Raw genomic sequence first — 24256 nt, forward strand, 5'->3', positions numbered from 1 at the left:
ATAATGATTTACTTAGGTATGAATCTCAAGATGTCATATTTTAAGGATAACACTAAATGTTATTTTCATGGTTTTAGTTTGCTTGGTGTAAATCTTCCACACTAAAAATTTGTTTCAAGTAATTGGGACCCTATGTATGTATGTGTGTGATTTTGGGGAGCCTGTGGTTGTATGAGAAGGCATTTATATTTGCCCTGAGTTTTGCAGATTGCATAAACCATTTTGATATCATAGGATAAGGAACAGCAGTGCTTAGTCCTTTATAAGATTGTCATTACAGTCACATTCAAAGTAAGTAAGGAAAGAAGCAAGTCATGAAACAAGTAAAAGTCATTTGAATTTATTGGTGCATGCAAAAATATGCATTGGAATAACCATTGTGATCGGTACAAGTAGTCATGTGTTTCAATGTATCTCTACATTTTCCTTTACCTAGCTATCATATCTTGTTTACAATGAAAGACAAGTGAGGAGAGGGGAGGGAATGTAGAATGGATCACATTAAGACTCCAAGAAAAGTTTGAAACCCAATGCATTATATACATCTTTCCTCTCCAACAAGAGACTTTAAACCTTTGGATTTAGCACACAATCTCTATACTTAAGGAATTCCTTTTCTTTTTCTTTTTTTTTTTTAAATTTTTAAAAAAATTTTTATTTATTTATTTTTGATAGTCACACAGAGAGAGAGAGAGAGAGAGAGAGAGAGAGAGAGAGAGAGAGAGGGAGGGAGAGGCAGAGACATAGGCAGAGGGAGAAGCAGGCTCCATGCACTGGGAGCCCGACGTGGGATTCAATCCTGGGTCTCCAGGATCGCGCCCTGGGCCAAAGGCAGACGCCAAACCACTGCGCCACCCAGGGATCCCAGGAATTCCTTTTCAATCAAAATTCTTGCTTCTTTTCCTATTACTACTGTTCTATGAATGAACAGTTTGCCAAGACATGAGCAACAGTTATCTTTTGTGTCCTGTCATGTCAAGGGTGGGTTGGGAGAAAGGAGACTATCTTTGGTGCCATTGATTTAGTGATTTCTCTGGAACAATAGGAAGACAACCAGAGATGTATAATATTGGCCACTATACAAGTACAAGATAAAGTGTTATCTCTCCATCCACCATGTAGATGTGACAGAGAATAATAGTGAATACTGAGTAAGTAGAGAGGAATCAGTATTGCTTCTGCAAGTCCCAGTGGAAACCCTCCTTTTGTGCTGATATGGCCAATGTAATGTAACATAGACAATGTAATGCAATAAAGACACCTCTTGTCTTCCAACACATATCTTTATTAACTTTCAGGCAAGAGTAATTAATATTCAAAATTTGATGATCAGCAAGGCATGAGTATCAAGCAGTCAAAATGGATGCTAATGAATGTTCGATTATTGTGCTTTCTTGAGAGAAAACAGTGAGATGTTTAGTAATTTGGGACTATTCCATAGAAATGTCAATTGATAAATTCTAAGTGGAACTGATAGGATAAGTGAATTTTATTGCAAATTTGCTTAAAATGGTCAGGAAACAAAGACAAATAAATGGCAACTTATGTGACTTTCTTAAGATAGTCTTCCCTAAGGGTATCTTCATCTTAACTCTCTTATTGACATTTACTATTGGCATCTAGTAGTGAGGAGTCTTGCTGAATAAATTTGATGTTTCTATTTAATCTCTCTCCGTATTGTTGCTCCTAACTATTTTTCCTGCAAAGAAAATGAGTATATATATATATATATATATATATATATATATATGAGTAATTTCCCAGATTTTTAGCAGCAAAGTATTGGCAGTTCCACAGCCTTCCGTATATTTAGTAACTTTAAATTCCTCTGCAGGCTTTCTTAGCCTGCTGGTTTGAGGGGGTCACCTGGAGGGTTATTCCTTTTTATAGACACTATAAGGCACATTTTATGAGTTAAGAGAGAGATTTCAATGAGATGATTATGAATGGGGCATTAGGTTTCAAAAGTGGAGCTGGGTGTAACTCCTCATTTTGGTTTCATGAAAGTTTTATGAAATTGATTGGATTTTGCAAAAATAACTCAAGCCTGGGAATGTAGAATTAAGCAAGGGAGTGATGATTATATTTTTGCTCAGGTTTCACACAGACGATGCCATTTAAGTGCATAAATCATAAAAGCTTCCATTGTAATAAGCAGTAAAGACCTTAAGGGTGGTGTTGAACATCTGAAAACAATTCTGGGAAAATGTTGCTAATTAAAAGATAAAATCCAGTGATAGATTAGAATTACCTTTTATTTTTTGCTTTTAATATTTATGAAATGCAAATGTATAGAAAAAAATCCGAAGATTCAGAAACATACTTTAATTTTTTAATACATTAATTTTAAGAAAATGTATGCCCTTGGTATTTTTAGTTTGGATAGGCTTAAGATAAAATTAAAAACAAGTATAAAAATCAGATGTGACTGCTTTTAGATTTGAATATTTGATATCTCAGCATGTATGTTTTTCATAACCTATTTGTCTCTTGTTGTGTGTGCTCTGGAGAACAAGCTATTTCAGTTTCTGCTTTCCCATTACTGTATTCAGATTATAAATCAATAAGACTTAGTTTTCCTCCCAAGATTTAAGTTGCTGTTTGGTAGGCTTTTGGAACTGAGAGACAGTAGGACAAAATTAGGTGCTTTCTAGACAGTCTGCCCCCAAATTTGCTTGAAGGTTTGGCCAGATTAACTTTGTTCTGGGTCTAACTGGAGTTGAGAAATATTTTACTTTGCTTATGCGCTGCACTTTTAAATACACATCTTCAGTGGCTTAAAATAGAAATGAATGTTGAAGTAATATTTTTATTTTCTTTGCTGATTTGGCTCTCACATCTCATCACTTATTTAAGTGACTAAAGAAATAAAGAACTAAAAAATGTCCCGTTGACACTTTTTATCTTTAAACTCCTGAATACATTTATTAGTTGCATCATTACAAATTTGGGGGCTGTTCTTTCAATTTTTTTCCTTTCAATTTTTTTCTATGGTTATATTAAAATTTTTAAAGGTTAGACTTTTAGTGACAGACTTTTTAATCAAAGTTGTATGGGAGCCATGATGATGTATTTATTCACCGTGGCCAAGTGCAATTGAAAAATGAATAGACATTCCAAGATTAATCATGCTATGTGTTTACTCTGCTATATTCTGATTATAATTGAAAATGCTCTTCTAGTCTAATTCTAGTAATTAATCCCCTATATCTTGTTGCTTTGTTTATATCTTTCTCCTGTTAAACCATATATGGAAGGAGCTAATTCTCTGTTTATTTAAATTATTATTTATTTATTATTAATCACTTAACAAAAAATTTCTACCCAGTTACATTGCTTGCTCAGAATAAGAACCTTGACTATGTAAGATATAGACATAATACGATAATGGTATAAGATGAAGACAAAGATTAAAAAGGGAGGGCAGCCCGAGTGGCTCAGCAGTTTGGTGCAGCCTTCAGCCCGGGGCGTGATCCTGGGGACCCGGGATCCAGTCCTATGTCAGGCTCCCTGCATGGAGCCTGCTTCTCCCTCTGCCTGTGTCTCTGTCTCTCTCTCCCTCTCTGTGTCTCTCATGAATAAATAAATAAAATCTTAAAAAAAGATAAAAAGTATCAAGGGAAAAATAGTAGTTGTGTTCAGGGAGTGCTTATACCTCTTGGCTTAATTTTCTTTAGTATTATCATGATAATATCTTAACAAAAACCAAATTTGTTATACTATGTATGAATCACTGTATATTTAGTTACATTATCACATCTTTATATTTTTTTAAGATTTTATTTATTTACTCATGAGAGACAGAGAGAGAGAGACAGAGAGGCAGAGACACAGGCAGAGGAAGAAGCAGACTCTGTGCAAGGAGCCCCATGTGTACTCGATCCTTGATCCCAGGATCAGGCTCTGAGCTGAAGGCAGATGCTCAACCGCTGAGCCACCCAGGCGTCCTGCATTATCACATCTTTAAAATGTGGAGGATTATTTGTAGTCTGAACCTATGAAGGAACTTTTCTTAACCATTTGTATAATACCACCACAGCTACAGAAAGTATTACTTGAAGGAAAGAGTAGTGTAGAAATTTGTCAGAATTTTCAGGAAAGGGATATAGTGACTCATGATGCCTTTGATTTAAAGAAATCACACCAAATTTAGGATGTTTCTAGGACTGAATTTAACATATATTACTATCTCACATGCATGATGAAGTCATTCCTAAAAAAAACAGACTCAAAGTTTCAAATTCTCCATTATTACAAAATCAATATTATATCAGCTTAATCATTTTGCCATAGATAATGCAATCAAGTGCATAGACATGGTCTCAGAATAGAAATCTCATTGGGATTTTACTCCTCACAGTGTCTTAGACTATAACTGCAGTTAAAATGTTCAGTTTTCGTGGGCAAAACATTGACACTTGACTCTTCTTCCAGAGATTCTCCTTGGTCCCAGCCGAGTGAGTCAGGGCCAGAAGGGAGCCTTACCTTCCTTCTATGTCTAAACACTATTCTGGTCTCACTAGCAACACTTCTTTTCTGGCCAAATAGCAACACTTCTCTTCTGGCCAAATCTGCCTGTGATACAACTCATAATTAGGCAAGGTACATTTGAGCTTCTGGCCATGGCCTCCATATTAAGGATAGAGGTAAAAGAAGAGCGTCTCCTCAATACTTCTTGCAACCTTAACCACTGTGAGTGGAGCCTAGCCTTCCACATGTTAATACAATGTACTTATGGGGTTTATAGGACTGTTTCATTCTGGGAAGGAGCCACACTGCCTTTGAAAATTATATGAATCCATCTTATTTTCCTCAGAGATGGGGTTAAAAAGCATGTTTTAATTAATTTCATTTTCCGTGCTATTTCATAACTCCCAGTGTTGTATTTCTCTTGTGGTTTGCAGAGGATCACCCTTCCCCCAACTCTTGCAGTTTGCCATTTATTTCAGTACCTTAAAGAAGAAAATAAAAAGCAGATGCTATGAGGCTACTTACTTGAAAAACACGAAAATCCCCAGCGAAATCACCAAGGTGAAAATCGACAAAGAATGGCCCACAATAGCCAAGTAGTACAGAACATATGCATTCTGAAACAACAAGAACAGAACAGTTATAAAAATAAACAGGCAAATAAATGATAGTAGAGGAGGGAAAATAGTTTCTATTTTTAATATTAGTGTAAATCAACAACTGTTCTCGTCCTTTAAAAAATCTACCAGAATGGTAACAAATGTTTCAGATAATTAAATTATATTGAATCATAATATTTGGGATTAAGAGGTTAAATATTATAAGATTATCAGTTATATTAGAATATGCATGATAGGGTGGGAAGAATCTAAGACTGGAGTCATCAGAGCTATTCTTTTTTTTTTTTTTATCAGAGCTATTCTTTACTCAGAGTACTCATCCTTAAATCTTTGTGTGACTCTCATAAGTCAGTCTGTTCACCTCTCTAGGTCTCAGTAGTCCTCATCTCTAAAATAATTTGGTCAAAGTCAATGATTTTTCAAACAGTTATATGCTGCTTATAAGAAACATCATTAACTACTGGGATACAGAAATATTGACTATAAAAGGATGAGAAAAGCTGATCTTGGTAAACACTAACCACAAGAAAACTGGTGTCATACAGGTCCAGATGTTAATTCAGGAAGACAGACGATTTTTAATTTCTATTAACCTAATAATATAAACTCAAACCACATGAAACATAAAGCAAAAACTGACATCACTTAGTAATCAACAGAGCATATGATACAAATGCAGTGTAGATATGTTGGATAATTTCTGTGAAGTTTTTTAATTCCTGGGAGAAATGTGGCATTTATGTACAAATAATTAGGCTTCAACATTTGATTCTTGTCAATTTCCTTGTGAAGAGCCTGATATTGAAGCACTGATTCTGCTAAAAGGCCCTCAAAGCATGCAGAGTCTTTTGTTTGGTGATATGCATTATTGCTGGACAGAAACAAATATTGCCTTTCTAGGTGTTGAAATTTCAAAATGAACTAATCAACCTCTCTTGAATTGTGGCTGTTGAACCAGTTGATGGGGTATTTACATATTATTTGACACTTTCAGTATACTACTCTCCTAATAGCACCCTGTTTATCCTTGCACAAATGATTACAAAGTTGGAATAGTTGGCTTATAGCTAGAGATGTTAAGGACTTCAAAATAGCTTATACTCTCTTTCTTAGAAAATATTTAGGAATCTTTGCAAGGAAACAAATACTCATCTCCTAACTTTTCTCCCACCAATTCACTTTCTGGCTACTTTTCTAACTTCCCCACTAGACAAAACCATGAGTGGCACTTTCTATGAGTTCTTCCTTTTAAGGAATTCACCATATAGAATCCCCTTGCCATTTAAAATACTGTTTTTAATTTGGATATATACCCATGACTCTATCCTCTGTCATGACTTTATTTTTATCTCTGTATATTTATTTCTAAGACAACTTTATATAACTTAATTCATTTTCTTTCAGTTGCCTCCAGAATACTTTAAAAATATTTATTCTTCTGAAACAAAGTTGTCTAAATGTGTAAGATTACACCAACAGCTCATAATTTAGTTGCCATTCTTGGTGTCATTCTTAAGACTGAGAAACACTTTTTTAAAAATACTAAGTTGGTTTCTTTGAAAAACATATATTTTTTGCCTGTTTGTAGCTGGAAGATTTGTGCAAAGAATTTCAACCATTATGTTAGGTGTGTGGAGGGGAACATTAACTCTTAAAATATTTTATTACTATCTCAGACGTGGCCAGAGTGAGAAGATGACAAATATGGCAGCACTAAGAATTATTTATTTGGATCTGCACTCTTTGTAACAATTCAGTTAACAAGTTTACTATTTTTTTCTGTAAAATCATAATCAGCCCTCATTCAGGAATTCCTTATTTGGTGACATGGAGTTTCAATCAGATCTTATTAAGTAAATAGCTCTCCATTAGGATGTAGACATGCATCTGATTCTCAGGGGTGACTAAGTAATTTGTAAAGGGGTAACAGGCTTTGGTGCCCCCAGCCTGTGCCTGTGACAAGATATTCCCCTAGTCTCTAGTCAGCTGGTCTCTAAGCTACCTATTCATCTTGTTTGCTTTTTGTTCTTGCTTGTTTTGTTTTTAATAAAGGAAAATTTTCTATACTCCTAAATCCGCTCTATAATTAACAGAAGTAGTGATGTGCTTTTAGCTTCCAACTTAGTAATTATTTAGCATACAGGCTGTCTTTGAAGGAAACAACAGATTTCTGTTGCAATGCCAGGGCTGCTCAGGGATAGCCTGTGTGGTTAAGTACTGATCCACTGTTTCTCCCAGCAACATGGGGAGAAGAGGCTGATTGTCGGCTTAGGGATTCTTTTTTTCAGATTTCTCATGCATTTGGAGAGTAGGTAGGTATCTGGATTTTTTCCGTTGGCTTAAATGCTTCCAAGCAGAGATGATATTACAAATATTTAATAGGCACTAAGATATAAATTCCAACAAATCAGAACAGACTAAACTGCCACACCTGTATCAACTGGCTGATAAGAAGCCTTTATTCTAAGGGTTCCTTCAAGTCCTGATAGTAAAACTATAATGGGCTTCTTGGGGCAGGGAAGAGGGGAGCAGCTGTCAACTTTGTGACTTGGGAAAAAAATCTATAATTCTGGAACTCTTTCTGTAGAAGAGAGATCTTAGGAAGTCCCTGGAAATGCTGCCTGATGTGTAGCATCTGGGGGAATCCCATCATCTCTTCTATGGACACTATTTCCCTCAGTATAAATGACCTGATTCTATATGCTCGAGGAACTCTTTGACACTAAGTGCCAACCAAGAAGTAAAATATCATTTTCTCTAATGCTACTTCATAGAGTCCCTAGAACTCACAGGCCATGATCTGATTTCCTTCTATAGAATAGGTTAGCTTTTCAGTAGCAGGTGTTTTATAGTCATGCATGCATTTCTGTGTAAAAATAATGGCATTCTCTCCCAATACTGAGATTTGAAATAGAACCTACCTTCAGTTTCTCAGGAGTGAAAGCATTACACATAGTATAGTTGGACCAGGTTCGATTGTTCTCAGGATGTTTATACCAATCCCCTTTTTCATCACAGTATTTTGTAACCTTTTCTGTTAATGAAACATAACAGTTATTACATTACTATCTCAAAATACCAAGAAGGAAAAATAAAGCTTAAGAGCCATTGCACAATTGTTCATCACTTTATAGAACTTGAATATGAATATAGGCCAATAGACACTACCATGAATCATGCATTTTACAAGATGTTTTAGTATGTGTTGTCTTGTTTAGTATGTGTTGTCAGCAGAGCCACATAAAGCAAATGTTCCCATCTCTATTTTACAAACAGGAAGCAGAGAGTGAGTTTGAAGTCACTAGATAGTGGGTCAGCTAGGATTTACTCTCAAGTCCATCGCACTAAAAAGTGCTTCCTATACCGTAGCTAGTATTTTTAAACAAACCTTACATTTTTTTTTTTTAAAACCTTACATTTTTTATTTTAGATAGGAACTATGTGAGAATGGCAAGACCATGCTTTCCTTCATTTATATGCAATATGTATTTATTAGGTTGACTGTATGGAACCGTAGATTCGTTTGTATGTACTCCAAATTGTACTCCAACAATTATTTCAAGCAGATGAAAAAACACATTTTTCAAGCAAAAGATGTTTTCAAGCAACCTGTTAGAATCATCATTGTTTAATGTATATGTGTTAGAAAGTTAAATAGAAAAATCTTTAATTGTGAATTTGCTGAGACAATCACTGGACAAAAACTATTTAAAGAATCACCATTGGATACCAACAATATTTCAAAAAAGGGTTAGGACTAAACAGAATAGAAAAACTGGTATTGACAATTGGTCAATGATTTTGCTGATGCTCTTAGTCAATGATGACCATTCCAAGCTTATTTGCAATTTCTAAAAAGTGGTTTGTATTGAAGCATTTTATATTTATTATATTGTCAGAAAGTAGCTTATTATTTTATCAAAAGGAAGTTTTAACAGAGTTATTTAGCTATATAAGGCAAAATACATTCTATGGAGGAGGGAGGGGTATACTTCCTGAAAAAGTCCATTCTAATCACTTCTACAAGACTGTAGAAGATACTATTTTGTTCTGATGTTACTAAAGTCTGGATCTAGGGGTTTCCTGGAAATGCATTTCCTGCATTTCCTTATCCATTGCAGCTAGAAGATTTGAGTCCTCTTCCACTTGGCAAATCTTTCAACATCTGAAGAAAGGATATGACTACCCTAACTTCCCTTTCCAAACCAAACATCCCCTTTTACTCACACTACACAGCTTGGTGTTCCTTCACAACCTGGAGTCACTCTGCATGTGCTCGATACTGGTATTTCGCTCTGAAATAGTTTTAAGTTTGGACTGCCCCCATGAAGAACACAGCATTCTTATTTCACTCCAGATCCACATGGGGGAGCTTTTTACAGATTCTCAGGCCCAATCCACAGAGATTCAAATTTCCTTATCTGAAGAGGTATCCAGGCATCAGCATTTTTAAAAGGCTCACCCATTCCAAAGGGTAGCAGGGTTAAGAATCATTGTCCTAAACTATTTGTTAACCATCTTGGATCTGTGCCATTAACGCTGATTAAGTGTTTGATGCCTTAAATACCTCCTTGTTAAATGTGCTTTTTACATTCTAGCTTATTCCTTCAGGCTACCAGCCTCTTTTGAATTTCAACACTGTTATTCACTCTATTACTACCTTTTACCAAGCACTTTGTCTAAAATGAAATCTCTGTCATTTCATTAAACTGTTTTGTTTATCATTAAAATATAGTGTTGGGTCAATGAAGTCCTAAAGAATTTCAATTTGTTGAATATAGGTATTTTTAAGATGTGTTTTTCTTTTGAAGCGGATTTGTCCCCCACTTGAGAGAGTTCTTTCTAAAAACCAGGCTGATAAAAAGGATTTATGCCAGGAAATCCCTATTTTGCTGACCAAAAACTTGTCTTTTAGTCAATAATTATGGCCACTTTGGCAAGAGCCCATTGCTGCTCTGGAATGGCCTTGTAGCCTCAATTGCAGAAAAGCTCTTTATGCCAATCAAGTTATCTCTAATGTAGTTGTCAAATCAAGATGAACAAAGCATCATTTATTGGGAAGAGTCAATAAAAGCCAGAAAGATGATCATCAAAGAGCACTGAGTTAGAGTTTACAGGAATGTAGTGCTGAGCAGGGCAGAGCACTCAGCCCTTCCTCTTTACACGATGAGAATTTTCAGAAGTGGCTGGCCTGAACTGGTTTTAAAGTAGCCCCCTGTAATCTCATTTTCATTATCTCAGCTTTAATGGGGTAGAATTTTGGATCTCATTCTTGTTAGAAGCGCCAAAAGCGTCTCTTAAACATTGACACAGGGAAAGAGTAATTGCTCTGCTCTAATCTAGATCCTGGAAACTTTCTTGCCTAGATTTTACTATTTGACAATTGTTTTCTTTTTTTCTTTTCTTTTCTTTTCTTTTCTTTTCTTTTCTTTTCTTTTCTTTTCTTTCTTTCTTTTCTTTTCTTTCTTTTCTTTTTTCTTTTCTTTCTTTTCTTTTCTTTTCTTTCTTTTCTTTTCTTTTTTCTTTTCTTTTCTTTTTTTCTTTTCTTTTCTTCTTTCTTTCTTTCTTTCTTTCTTTCTTTCTTTCTTTCTTTCTTCTTCTTTCTTCTTTCTCTTTCTTTTTTTTAAGATTTTATTTATTTATTCATGACAGACGGGGGTGTTGGGGGGCGGGGAGAGGCAGAGGGAGAAGCAGGCTCCATGCAGGGAGCCTGACAGGAACCGCTGGGCCACCAGGGCTGCCCAATTGTTTTCTTTCTTAAGTGATGTTTTCACTTTTGGTCTATGCGCAGTATAAGCTCCTATCATTCATCGTCAGTGAGCAAAAGTAAACAGAAGGGCTGGTTGACCTGGAAAGGTGGTAGAAACTGACGAAACAAATCTTGGGAAAATCTGAAAGGTGGTAGAAACTGACAAAACAAATCTTGGGAAAATCTGAAAGTCAGGGTTTCCATTGTGCATTCTATCTTAGCCCAGTATACCCAAAGTCTAGATCAAGTATTTGCATAAGTCACCAAATAGGAGACAATTGAAAACTGAAAAACAACCACATTTAAGTAAAACTTCACAGAGTTAAAATAAATTTAAATTTTATTAAAATTTAATATTAATATTTAAAATGTGTAAAACTTTAACTTTTATTTGGAATTTAAGACCAACGTGCACAACTGACCAGTAATGTAACCCAAAAAATAAGGAGAACTTGAAATATTTCTATACCTGGGTAATATTTCAAGTAAGGAAATGCTTCAGAAAGTGCTGAAACATGTAGAGTATGATTAGATAGGTATCTTTTATATCTGATTTTCTCTTCAGAACCCTGAAAATTCTAAAAGCTTCAAAAAGCTTCATAGCAAAATATGAAATAAAAATAAACATTTTACCTGATGGATCAAAGTCTGGAAAATAATCTGGGCAGTACTGATGGGATAATACTCCAGCCGGTGTATCATCCCAGCACAGCCATCCATCCCAGGTGCGGTTGCAATATGGACCTGATTATTCAGAAAGAAATTAATATTAAAGTTTGAAAGTGTTGCAGAATTATCAGCAGGATTTAACAGTGTTCAATAGGATCTAACTATTTAATAGTTATTCTGGAGCTCTCTACTTGCACTTGAAAATATTAAAAAGAACAAGAGCAACAAAATAAAGATAATTAACTTTACTAACTCTTAATCAAATTTACATTTTGATAGAGTTTTTTCCATTTGCTTTTCAAAAGACATACATGTCATCTGTATGGAATCTTTCCACCAAATCTTTCCTTTAATGTATCACCAGAAATGCTGCAAAGAAATCTTGTGAAAGTATATGCAATATCACCCCTGGATAAGAGGCTTAACTTGAAAAAACTATATGGCTATGGAACAGATAGATGCTACTAACCATTAACCTTAAGAGGGGTTGCCTTGGATAGTTCTATTTTTTTTTTTTTTTTTAAGATTTATTTATTTATTTGAGGGAGAGAGAAAGAGAGTCCACATGCATGCACAAGAGCAGGGAAGAGGCAGAGGGTAAGGGAGAAAGAAAAATCTCAAGCAGATTCCCTGCTGAGCGAGGAGCCAGATGACATGGGTCTCAATCCCAGGACCCTGAGCTGAAATCAGGAGTCAGATCCTTAACTGACTAAGCCACCATCCCTTGGATAGTTCTATTCTTAATCCAAGGGTTTAAAGTTTAATTGTTCAAAATTCCTATTGGAGATGCATTTGTAGATAGTTAATAGATCACTTATATAACTAGTCTTATTATTTTAGAATCACACTTTGTCAGTGGCTAAAATAATGCTCAGTTTGAGCAGTTTTTGTATTTATCAACATTGGCTCTGAGTGGTTTCTCACTGCTTTCAAAATTTAATCTACCTTAAAACATGAAGATCTGCCTCTATAAAGCTATTCAAAAGAATAAGACTCAGTCTTTGAAGTCAGTCAAAAGAAAGAAAGAAAGAAAGAAAGAAAGAAAGAAAGAAAGAAAAAAAGAGAGAAAAAAGAAAAAAGAAAAGAAAGAAAATCTTAAAATAATGATCATAGTACAAAAATTCAAGCTTCCAAAATGATTAATACTGAAGTGAAGGAGGCTGCTCTCACCTGGCCTCTGAAAATAAATTTTGTGTTTTTGTTGTTTCATTTACTTCAGAGGAATGGTTTGTCTTTGGGCAGAGTTGCATCTAATGACTTTTCAGGTTCTTAAAAAACACTGAAACTACCATAGACAGAAGAATAACATGTATCTGTCTTTTTATGGTCTTGAGTTTTGTTTAAAGGAAAATGGTAAAAAACAAAACAAAACAAAAAACAAAATAAAGGAAAATGGTAAAAATAGGAATTAGAAATTAAAACTTTAACTATTTGAAGGCAAACAATTTGTAGAAATAGAATATACTTAGAAGATTTTCCACCCTACCAAGCAGTGTTATCTTAGAATATACAACGGTGTAGAAGATCTCGTTGGGACTTTTCAAATGCTTTAGGGGACAGGGCAGAGAACTGAAATGGAAGTAGTAATGTCTGGCCATCACATAGCCTTCTATAGCTAATAGAATGTGCTTGGCCCTGAAAACATTTGCACAGTCACATAGAGTATTCTAGAGAAGGTGATAGGTAAACAATGCCTCTGCCTAGGAGAGAGCTTTTTCTAATTCCTCTGGGAAATGTGGGTAGAAAAGAGGAAGGAATAGCAGGAGTTGCCAACCAATTGACAGTTAAGGGAAGATACTGCCTAATTAACCCAACCAAGACAAGGTTTTGACAGGATTCACCTGGGGCTAATTCTCTGCCCACCATTTTCCACTTCCCTTCCTGTCATTTTCCAATTCCTCCATCACTTAATCCTGTATTGTTCCTACTTGCCAGGCACGAATACTGAGTTATTGTAATAATTTTGTCAAGAAGTTCAGTTGTTAGCCCAAAACCAGTTGGGTGAACTTGGGTAAAGAAAGTAGACATGTCTCTAGCATGAAATACACAAACATACCATAGCTTGAAAACCACTGTTAAAACTGCTGGCATATTAAAATTAGCCAACACATATTTATCCACAGAAGAAAATAAGGCTTTAATGATGTTTGAAATCATGTTTGCATACATCCTTCTTTTTACCTTCTCCTTGGTATGGGGGTAACTGCTGCATGCGGTCATAGCATTTGTACTGCGCATCTGACATTTTCTTTCGTCCTAGGACGTATAGAAATGGCTCGGACTCCATATTGGGAGGATAGGTGTCATTTGAAGTAGCAGGAAGAACTGGGGTTGGGTGCTGTATTAAAAAGAAAAATCAGTTACTTATAGAGAGCAGGAATGGGTGTAATAGAAAAAAATGAAACAATCAAAAAGTTTGAAAACATTTTCCTTCATGAGCAACAATTATTGGTGGTCTCCATGTAGGATATTTTTCTTCATAACTAAAAAGTATATTTATACTTCATCTACAACTTCTACCTGCAAATTTCATATTTGCATTCATTCTATTCACTACTGAAAATGTATAGAACCCACCCAAACTCATGCACCTCTTTATCATATAAGACTGTTTTAATTTTATTATCACTGTAAAGTTTAGAAGTAAACAAAACAAATAAAACCTGATTTCCAAAAAACACTAATATTAAATCAATTTTGCCTTCTTTGGAACTTCTAATAACCATGAGTCATGCTATTAAAAATAGATATATTCGTGCAATAAATAAGCTTTTATATTGAATTATTTCAGCTTTTTAAAAATTTGTGCTTAGATTATGTACACTGCCAAAAATTCACTTGCTATTCCATAAAACAAAAAAAATCTGTTCTTCTGAGATAGTTGGATAATTGGCCTTAATATCTTTAAATTGGTTTCATCAGTATATGACCTACACAGGGTAATTTATTTCACTGCTGAAAATCAATGTAAATCTTAAATATTTCTCTTAGCATTTCTGCATTTTTGGTACAGGCTGCATTGGTCATGATCACCGTCTAACACATCATCCTAAATTGTATTTATGTAGATTTCAATTTCTTTCATGGCCATGATGTTTTTGGTGGTGCTTGAATCTGTTATTTTCTATATCCATGTTCTGCATAGAGAATTTTTTGAAGAAGACTGAAAGCTTCAGTCTGCACTGACTATTCTTCTTCTGAAGTTAAGAATACTCCTTGCTCTAACACACCTGTTAAACACATTTTTATTTGGCCTTATTCTGTCTAAATTATTCTAAGATTGAAGTTTCCCCAAATGTATTGGTGGCAAAAATAGTGTAATGTACTTTCCTCTATTTCTTACAGTCTCTAAAACAAACTCACTTTTATTAAGTTGACTTGTATACATCAGGCTACTCATAGCAGAACTGCAGTGTTTTTCAGTGTATGTTGTATAGACATGGCATCCTGTCCTATAAGATAGCGTGGGGCTAAATGCTAAACTGTACAATGAATAATACAACAAAAACTCAGAACAGACAGAGGGCATGGAATAAGAATGGTCAGGGACTTTGAATTTGAATTTGAATTGGACTTTGAGTGGCTGCACAGGCAGAGGAGAGGGAAGGCTTTTTGGATAGGGGGAAAGGAATGCATCTAAGTCCCAGAGGTGGGAAATGCCATGTGTGAGACACTGTATGGAAACCATCCTTCTTGGAGGAGAGCATCTTTGGGGGTTAGTAAGAAATGGAGTCAAGGAAAATCAGATAATATAGAGCCCTGAAAAGATGAACACTAAGTGCATGGTGCAATGCAAGGCTCAGTACATTTTAGCTAATATTATTAAAACATGACAAAATAAAGGTGTCATGCAGGTTTTTGATCAGAGAAGATTGGGAAAGGAGAGTGCTAGTAAAATTCATGTGGTGGGCATGAGATGTCCATAGATCAGAGCTGCAGAGGGAGCCAGGAAGCAGAAGGCATGGACTAGACCACTGCATGAGGGAACAGGGGAGCACAACCCTCAGCACTTGTTCAAATAATAAAAACATACATTTGAATATAAGGAATGGAGAACAGTAATAGTCAAATAGCTCTGATATTTTAACCGATATAGTAGGAAAAAATGGGAGAGCTCCGAGAAAGGAGAACTTGGGAAAGGAAAACCTTACTATGGGAAGAAGGTAAGTTCTCTTTTGTACTTTATCTAAAGGTGCCAGCAAGCCATCTAAGTAGAAATTGCTTGCAACAGAAGAGGGTGAGTACTTATTACTGTGATAGCTCCAGATGGACACTTACTCTGAATACAGCTGATACTACTTTTTAAATTTTTAAATTAGGATTATTTCCAATCCTAATGCCTCTTGAATGTATGACAGAGAAAAGAGAAATTAATGTACAGACAGGAATTATTTAAAATGTACAAATCCTTTACCAATGTATTTGAACATCATTCTGTTGTCATATGACTCTATCTTACTGGCTTTAAGACCAATAAATCAGCAAATATTCATTAAACCCGATAAGCCAAGCATTATGCTAGATGCTGACAATACAGTGCTGAATAAAACAAGCATAGATCCTGCCCTCATGGAGCTTACAGACTAGCAAGAAAGACCAACATTATAAAATATTTTCTGACACCAGAAATTTTGTTAAAGGTAAAGAACCGTCAATCATCAACTGCTCAGATATTCCTTCAGGAATTGGAATGTGGTTTGGGAGTAAAAAGTATATATTTTGAAGAGATTTCATTTTAAGGCTTTATTTTGGATTGTATTAGTCTAAATTTGTATGAATGCATGCATCTGTGTGTGTTTTAATGATCTCACTGAAGATCATATAAGCATGGTATTTATTTATTTATTTATTTATTTTATTTTTATTTTAATAATTTTTATTTATTTATGATGGTCACACAGAGGGAGAGAGAGAGAGAGGCAGAGACACAGGCAGAGGGAGAAGCAGGCTCCATGCACCGGGAGCCTGACGTGGGATTCAATCCCGGGTCTCCAGGATCGCGCCCTGGGCCAAAGGCAGGCGCTAAACCGCTGCGCCACCCAGGGATCCCAAGCATGGTATTTAATAGATCATTGTGGCCTCCCAATAAGAGATATTAATTATAGGTTAACCTTATGCACCTATTTTAGATTCCTTGTAGCTCTATTCTTAGAATCTTTAATTGACATGAGAATTATCACTTGATATATCATTTATTTCTGGTTCATTTTCTCATATTCAAATCAAATGAGAAGATGGAATGTGATGTTATATATATATATATATATATATATATATATATATATATATATACACATACTTTCTGTCACTTATATTAGATATTTGAGACATTAGGGACCATTTTGTTTAAGTTTGGCATTCCTTCCAGAAGTAACATTCTGAATTCTATCTTTACATGGACTGGGCAACCAGCTAAGAAATGTTCCTGTGCTAGATGGAAATTCATGGAAGCCATGGGGAGGCATTATGTGCAAGGATATCAAGAGGAAAACCCTGTGCTTGTATTTTCAATTACAGTATTATTTGCTTTAATGCAGTTTTAACATCAATAACAGTATAGATATGACCATCTGAAAGAGCAGGTGTAGTTCATGTAGACGATAGTAGCATCAATCTTATCATTCTTGCAATATTGAAACAAACTCCAGTGAACTTGGTTTGGAGCCTGGTTCAATAGAGATTGTTTCAACACTGAAGGAATGAGAAATTAGAACTTCTGTCTGTCGTAGATGAGCCATAGTATAATCTGAGTCCGCTCCTCATCTGGTTCGTGTGTGAGCATTGACGATGGAATTTTTCCAGTGGTAACTGAATGTTTCAGTGGATTTCTTCTGAAAATAACAGACACATTGAGGCATGCTGTCTATCAAGTAGATATAGATAGATAACTCTTTTATATATACATATATATAATATATATAATATATATTTCCAATAATGGAGTTACTACTGCTTAAAATAATACATATACAAATTTTATGAAGTTCACTGGACATATAAACTTTTTGTTGATGATTTTGTACCAATAAAAATGGCTAGTGAGGTAGTATATAGTTCTCAGCAATATTAGGCAAAATAGAAGCAGTAGTGATTAGATAAGACTACCAAACAATGTGAAAGACTTAAAGATATTTTACTTATCATAAGTATTATATTTATATATATTTATATATATATATTTGGGGGCATAAATAAATATTTTATGCTCACATGAGTATAGAGATGAGATATTAAGGGCACATTGTTTTTGTGGATAAAGACTGGTGTTCAAAATTTGCATACAAGCCACCTTACATGATTTTTCCAAAGCAAAACAAAAAACAAGCTCTTAATTGTTGTCCTATGTAGCAGTTTAGCCGCCGTATATGTGATGTCACTCCTAAAGGTTCAAGTAAATGGCGCCACACATACGGCCACCAAGCTGCCACCAATACCTGCAGTCCTCAGCTGAAACACCATTGGTTCTTTTGGTTAATAAATACTTTGCTTCCCACATGTCAGGTACTGTTCTACGTATTGGAGAGTTATCAGTGAACAAGACTGGCAAGGTCCCTGCCCCCATGGGGCTTACATTCTAGGTTTCGTACACACTAATCATGAAGTCCAAATCTGGTTTGAATGGCCATATACTAAAGCAATTCCTACTTTGATATAAGACAACTAGGCTACTTTTGTGTTACAGGTGATTTCTAGAAGCACAGAGACAAAACAATTACAGGACTGTTCTATGTAAAACTTTAAGAAATGGTTCATCTCTGCAGTGGTTCAAACCTAATGAACGTGGGAACCCATGCTGCAGTGCTGAAGGGAAAAATTCCTAATGATTACCACAGATAGAACTACTCTAAAAGGAACGTGATTCTAGAACCCACAAATTGACATAACCAATAGGATTTTGATGTCACCATCCTTAATAATGACAGTGTAGATGTTGGAATTATTTGTTATTTGTAGTTTTCAGTTACTTATACCTTTCAAAATAACAAAGGATAAAACAGAACTTTGTAAAGTGTTAACCCTGGTTCTTCCAGGTAGGATGGTTCTTCCAGGTAGGATAATTTCTACTTAAGCGTTATATAAATAACAAAGCTATTGCATAATGATAAATTCTAAGCAAATTAGGGAATACAGTTTAATTAACAGCAACAACAAAATGCTTCTCAGAAGAATCTAGTTTTTCTATGTCTTCATCATTATTGTTATAATCATCATCATCACTACACTTTTGAGTGCTCACTATGTGTCAAGCACTGTTCTAAGCCTACTGCATTACTGCAGATAAGGGAGAGGAAGTGAGTGGGTGATTTTACTTAATGTAGATTGGGGCTCATGGAATGGGGTGGCAAACTGATATTTTAAAGAGCATTTGGAAATCAGGTTGGTAAAATTCAACGAATATACTGGTAGTGTTTTTCACAGTAATATATTGAAGAGGTAATATTTTATGGTAATTAAAATCAATGCCACTTTTTAAAAAATTACTTTTCTGGGAGGAGTATCAATGTGGAACATGATGAATGTTTTAGAAGCAAACTGACATTTCAAAAATTTTTTATGGGAAAACTCTTCAAATCAAATATATGATCCAAATAAAAGATAGAGAAGTAATTCCTGTTTGTCACAGCAAAGAGAGCACAGAGCCACTCAAGTGCCCTGTGCAGTACATTTGCTAGCAAAGAGATGCCCACAAACCATAAAACATTTCTGTCCATGGCTCAAATATATGAAATTCTTTTAATCTCTGAATTTTAAGGTATGTTAGGTAAAAGTTTTGAATAGAAGTGGTCTACTTTAATTTTAATACACCAAAAATGAGCTGTAGTCTTTATGATTAAAAAGATGGCAGTACCCAAACTGTATTATCTATATCTAGTAAGCTACTTCAGTTTTTCTTCTATCACTGTCTAATATAATTACATGGTTTATGAAATAAAACTATCTAGAAATATTTCCATATAATTGATTGCATAGGATTTTATTTAAGCTCTAAAAAGAACAGTATAAATTATGAATGGAATATACCACCATTTCTGCAACTATAGAATTTCATATAAACCTTAGGCATTTATAGACAAAATTAAAATATGCTAGTAGTTCCTACAATATTCTTGTTTTTTTACTGTATTTACAGTGTAATTATTTATTTGTTTTTATTATATTTACAATGACATGAAGTTACCTGCATTTAACTAGATTACTTAAAAGTAATTACACTTAAATTATACTTAAAGCAAATTATACTGTATTTTATCTAAAGTTTAAAATAATGACAATCTTGCATAATAAAATAGACTCTACTCAATATCCAAGTGGATACAAAAAGGCTACTTTAACAATCATACCATAAGCCATTTATTTGATGTATAAGATTACAAAATAAAAATTCCCTTAAAAATTAGATGAACATTTGTGAAATATTTCTAATATTTTCCCCTGAAATATGTTAAGAGAAACAGTTTATGCAAAACTGTAAGCCTCAGACAACACATGAATTAATAATGTAAATCCTGGAACCCTGGACAAGTTTTATTTGGGTGAGTATAATATCAGGTACTGACTGATTTTTATTACCAGCTATAATTCACTGGCCAATGTTCTTCTGATGTGCTAGAAAGGATAAGGATCAAGACAACTCCTAATTTGTTTATATAAAATTTACCCATCTCTCTTTCATGTGCTGTGGAAGTTGATGTGATGGTGGGTTAGCAAAATCAACACAAGTAAATAGGCCTTGAGAGTATTTTCTTTTTCTTTTCTTTTTTTTTTTTTTGAGAGTATTTTCTAAGATAACTGCAGTTCTGGCTACTTGCTAACTTTTTAAGAATAAAATGGTATAAAAACTACATAAATTGGACATGATTTAAAGGGTTAGAGAAAGAGTTATGGAGTGACATTGGTCTATGAAGACTCATAATTTTGAAATTGTTTCAAATCCATGTCTAACATGAAAAACATTTTACCCAAGAACATTATTGACTTTCCATGTTAATTTCTAAGATAATGTGGAGATCTCTCTCAAGTTAATGCTAAATTTTTGTAAACAAAGCTCACATTTCTCAGTGAACCACAATAGTAATCTAAATTGTGAAAGTTCAGAGCAGGGATCTCTTAACAAAACACAAAGAAAATGATAGTTTTGAGGAACTTAGTCTTGGCTTGTGGAACTTGGTTTTGACAAGATGTTTACCCTTGCAAATACCCATTCATTCATACACTCTATTTTCAGCATTCTTGATTAGCTTAAATGATGTTTTACTTACATTTAGAAAGATGAAGAGTACCAAGCACCGGCGTGTGAGTGTGAACTTCATTTTTGGTTTTTGAGGATGATCTTCTAAGTCCTAGAAAAATATACAAGTAACAAAGACATTTAAATTAATAAATAGAGCTTTAATATTGACCTTAGTCAATTTGTTTTTCTTGTTCTTTCTAGTTGACTTGGAGATGATCTTTAATATATTGGTGATGCAAATGCAGTTACACGTTCCATTGACCTTCCTTTCAGCCACGAATGACTGGTGTCTGTTTGTTGTCTAAAGTCCTCCTATTAAGAAATCCCACAGCCATCTTTACGTATCAGGACAAAAATAAGGGATTCAGAGACATCAAGAGCAATCAATGTGGACTTCAGTTAACATGTGTTACCAGTAGAACTGCTGAAAATTTCAATGGAAACATCCAAAAAGAAATCACTTCATTGGTTCATTGGACACGAACAAATACAGTCTATGATTTGTAGAGGATCATTAGTCATGCCCTCTAGGTAATTTAAGGCCATCTTTGATTTAAGTAGTCTTTTTAGAGCCTTGAGTATTTTTCTTTCCTACAAAATTTTCTACAAACTTCAAGTTGCTACTAGGAATAAATTGCTTCAATAGCAAGGATTAAGTATGTCACCTAACAGCTCACCATTCCTACCCAAAAGCATAGAATAGTTAGAAACATGCTGCTGTATTACAAATAACAGTTTTTTATGCTAGGCTTAAGTTAGTATCTAACAGTTTGCCTAATATACTTGCTCCCAAAAGAGTAAGCTATACTCCATTTACATAGCGGTAAGAGAAGAGAAAATAAAGAAGGAGAAACTAAAGTTTTCACCCAGATTGCTAGCATGGGTATAAGGATGGATAGGGAAGGAATTCAGGAAGGAAAGTAGGGGAAAGAGAAGGAGCTTTTAATTTGTCTTTTCCCTTAACTGACAATATTACTATGTGAGTATTGGATGAGCCTTATTTCTGGGTTAAAAGGTAGGACTTTTGAAATGTGTTATGTGTACTCATGAAATTAACACAGCTTTCCTTAATTAGATCTTGCTTTTTTTAGAAGGAAATTATAGATATACATTGGATTTCTAAAAGTCAGCTGCTTATGGTAGTCCTATGATTTAGCCTCTGAGAGAAGCAAAATGTGGGGAATGTTACAGGTGCCAGAATGAAAAGCCCGATCTCTTCTTTAGATGAAAGTCCTACTCATTAATTCCAAATGCAAGGGCTAAGCACAGTGAGAAGTCAGCTTCTCTATGAAGCTGAATATGGGGTGATTAGGCAATTAATTGGCTTGTTCTATGTCATATATTTGATGTCATTTGATATTTTATAAAGTATAAGTTGCTAGGTTTTGGCTCACAGTATCATCACCCTGAGGAGCGTCAGAGGCTGTGGGAGAATTGTTCCCCTACAACGGAGTGAGGCTGCAGTCATTTTGCTGTAGGAAAGGGGAGCCCCGTGGTTTCAAAGCCTCACACACTACTTTTATGATTGTACCACGAACAACTATGGTGAATGAAAATAGTATGAACATGGATCTGAGATTGAAAATTTGGAAATGACAGAGGAGTTTAGTCAAGAAACAAAGTCCTTTCCTTTTTCCAATAATTGAGAGGCGTATAATTTTACATACTCTTGCATGATTTTCAACTATAATAAATTTCTCATGTACAACTTTAAAGCAGATCTGGGCTGTACCAAACTTGACTCTGGTTAGAAAATTTCAGCTATAATTCTCCAGGATTAAATAGTACTTTGCCTCTCTTTGAGAGAAGTATTTCGTGGTGATCTGTGAAGAGGAGAGAAAGATCATATAAGTAGAATTATGAAGAAAGGGCTTTATGAATTTAAGGAAGAAAAAGAATGCCTTCTTCATGGCAAAGAAGAGTAGAATCAGAGTGGTGAAGAAGTAATTCATCTTCACTAAGATTCTTCCAAGGAGGGAGAAAAAAAAAAGAATGAAGAAAGTTAAAAAGAACAATGAATGTGGAAACCCAAAATGAGCTAACCTATAGCTTAGTTGAATGGATGATTAAAGAATGGATAGACTGCAGGATGGAATCAAAGAAAAAACTTGATGGAAAGACTAACATGGGATTTCCAGTAAGTTGGGTTCAGAAGGACTTTATTCAGTTTTATAACCCAAGAACCCAGAAAGAAATCTGGAACACAGTGCTCAGTAAATGTTGGTTGCTTAGTTTAAGGGATGACGTAGGGTCAGAATTTGGTAAGGCAGTAAGCATTATTCTTTTCCTAAAGAGTCATAGTTGTAGAGTTAAGAGATTCTAATTTCTGCTTTTACTTTTATTATTTCTTTTGTTTTCGTCAAGGAGTTTCACCTCTATGCCAGTTTCTTGTCTATAATGACTCCTTAGCCATTCCTCCTTGAGTAGGAGAAGAACATACTTCCATACGGGAAGCATAACAAGCCCTCTGGATCTGTCCAGCAGTCTAGTTAGGGCAGTGGTTTCCAAGATGTCTTTTAGTCACCTTTTTCTAAAAACAAAAACTCTTATGGAGCCCCATATATAAACCAGATGAATGTGGAATCCAAAAACTTGATTATGGAGCCTGATTTAGAACATGTAAATGAAATAATCTTGGACAGTGGTTCAATTACTGGGTGGGACAACAGAATCTGCATTGCTTTGAATCTACAAATGAGCACTCATCACTAATCTTTTCTCTAGAAAATTGTATTCTTTTGTCGCAGAGGATGAGTAGGTCAGTGGAAACCACTTTTATTAATACACAGAGTATAAATCACTAATTCAGTGATGATGATTGAATAGAATAATCTTCATTGAATGAGAACAAACTTCCTTGACATGTAAAGTTATATTGTTTTTATTTATTTTTTGTGGAAAGAATATGAAATGTCAATGTCTGAAAATAATGTGTCTATTCTCATAGATCAGCATTTCCAAAAGTGTATTCCATAGAATAGCAGTAATCCCATGAGAAGCAGCATAAAATAAAGTTTCCATGGCCAAAAATGTTTAGGAAATTAAGCATTTCCTATATTCTTCTTAGAGATCTACTATAGACATTAGCACTTTAAAGTATTTAATTTTCCTGTACCAAAATCACTAGTTTGACTTTGTCTTCATTCTCCAAACCTGTTTGACTATGATAAAAATTTTTTTTTGCAATAACATTTATTAACCCATCTACAGAATATACTTTGGAAAATACTCTTTTGGCTCAATGGCAATTTCTAACCCACCATAGTCTATTAAGTTTGCAAGTCATGAGAAAGAGCTGCCCTTTTACTTAAAAATTTCTTTTTTCTCCTCCATGGAGCAAAAGTGGAATTTCTGAGGTCTTAAATATTCCCTAGCGTTGGTACAAAGCCCAAAGCTATAAAAGGCATCTCAGAGGCAATTGCTCCTTTGGAGCAACAATATTTGTTAAGAACCTCTCCCCTAAATCCCTGGCTATGAGAACATAAGTAGGGTGAGGCTATGCACAAAGAGTAACAA

The 24256-nt window shown here is 34.7% G+C and overlaps 1 protein-coding gene across 1 annotated transcript in view; it reads right to left on the reverse strand.

Annotated features, from left to right (window-relative positions):
• CALCR (calcitonin receptor) overlaps positions 1–24256 on the reverse strand; it is a 150421-nt gene that overhangs the window by 38951 nt on the left and 87214 nt on the right. Inside the window, exons 3-7 of the mRNA XM_041727944.1 lie at positions 20769–20849; positions 13690–13846; positions 11473–11583; positions 8012–8124; positions 4996–5087 (exon numbers count right to left, since the gene is read on the reverse strand). Coding sequence (XP_041583878.1) covers positions 4996–5087; positions 8012–8124; positions 11473–11583; positions 13690–13846; positions 20769–20819 — 524 coding nt within the window. The 5' untranslated portion in view covers positions 20820–20849. The remainder of the gene's footprint in view (positions 1–4995; positions 5088–8011; positions 8125–11472; positions 11584–13689; positions 13847–20768; positions 20850–24256) is intronic.

This window comes from Vulpes lagopus, chromosome 13 (assembly GCF_018345385.1).
Source record: "Vulpes lagopus strain Blue_001 chromosome 13, ASM1834538v1, whole genome shotgun sequence".
NCBI classification, from domain to species: domain Eukaryota; kingdom Metazoa; phylum Chordata; class Mammalia; order Carnivora; family Canidae; genus Vulpes; species Vulpes lagopus.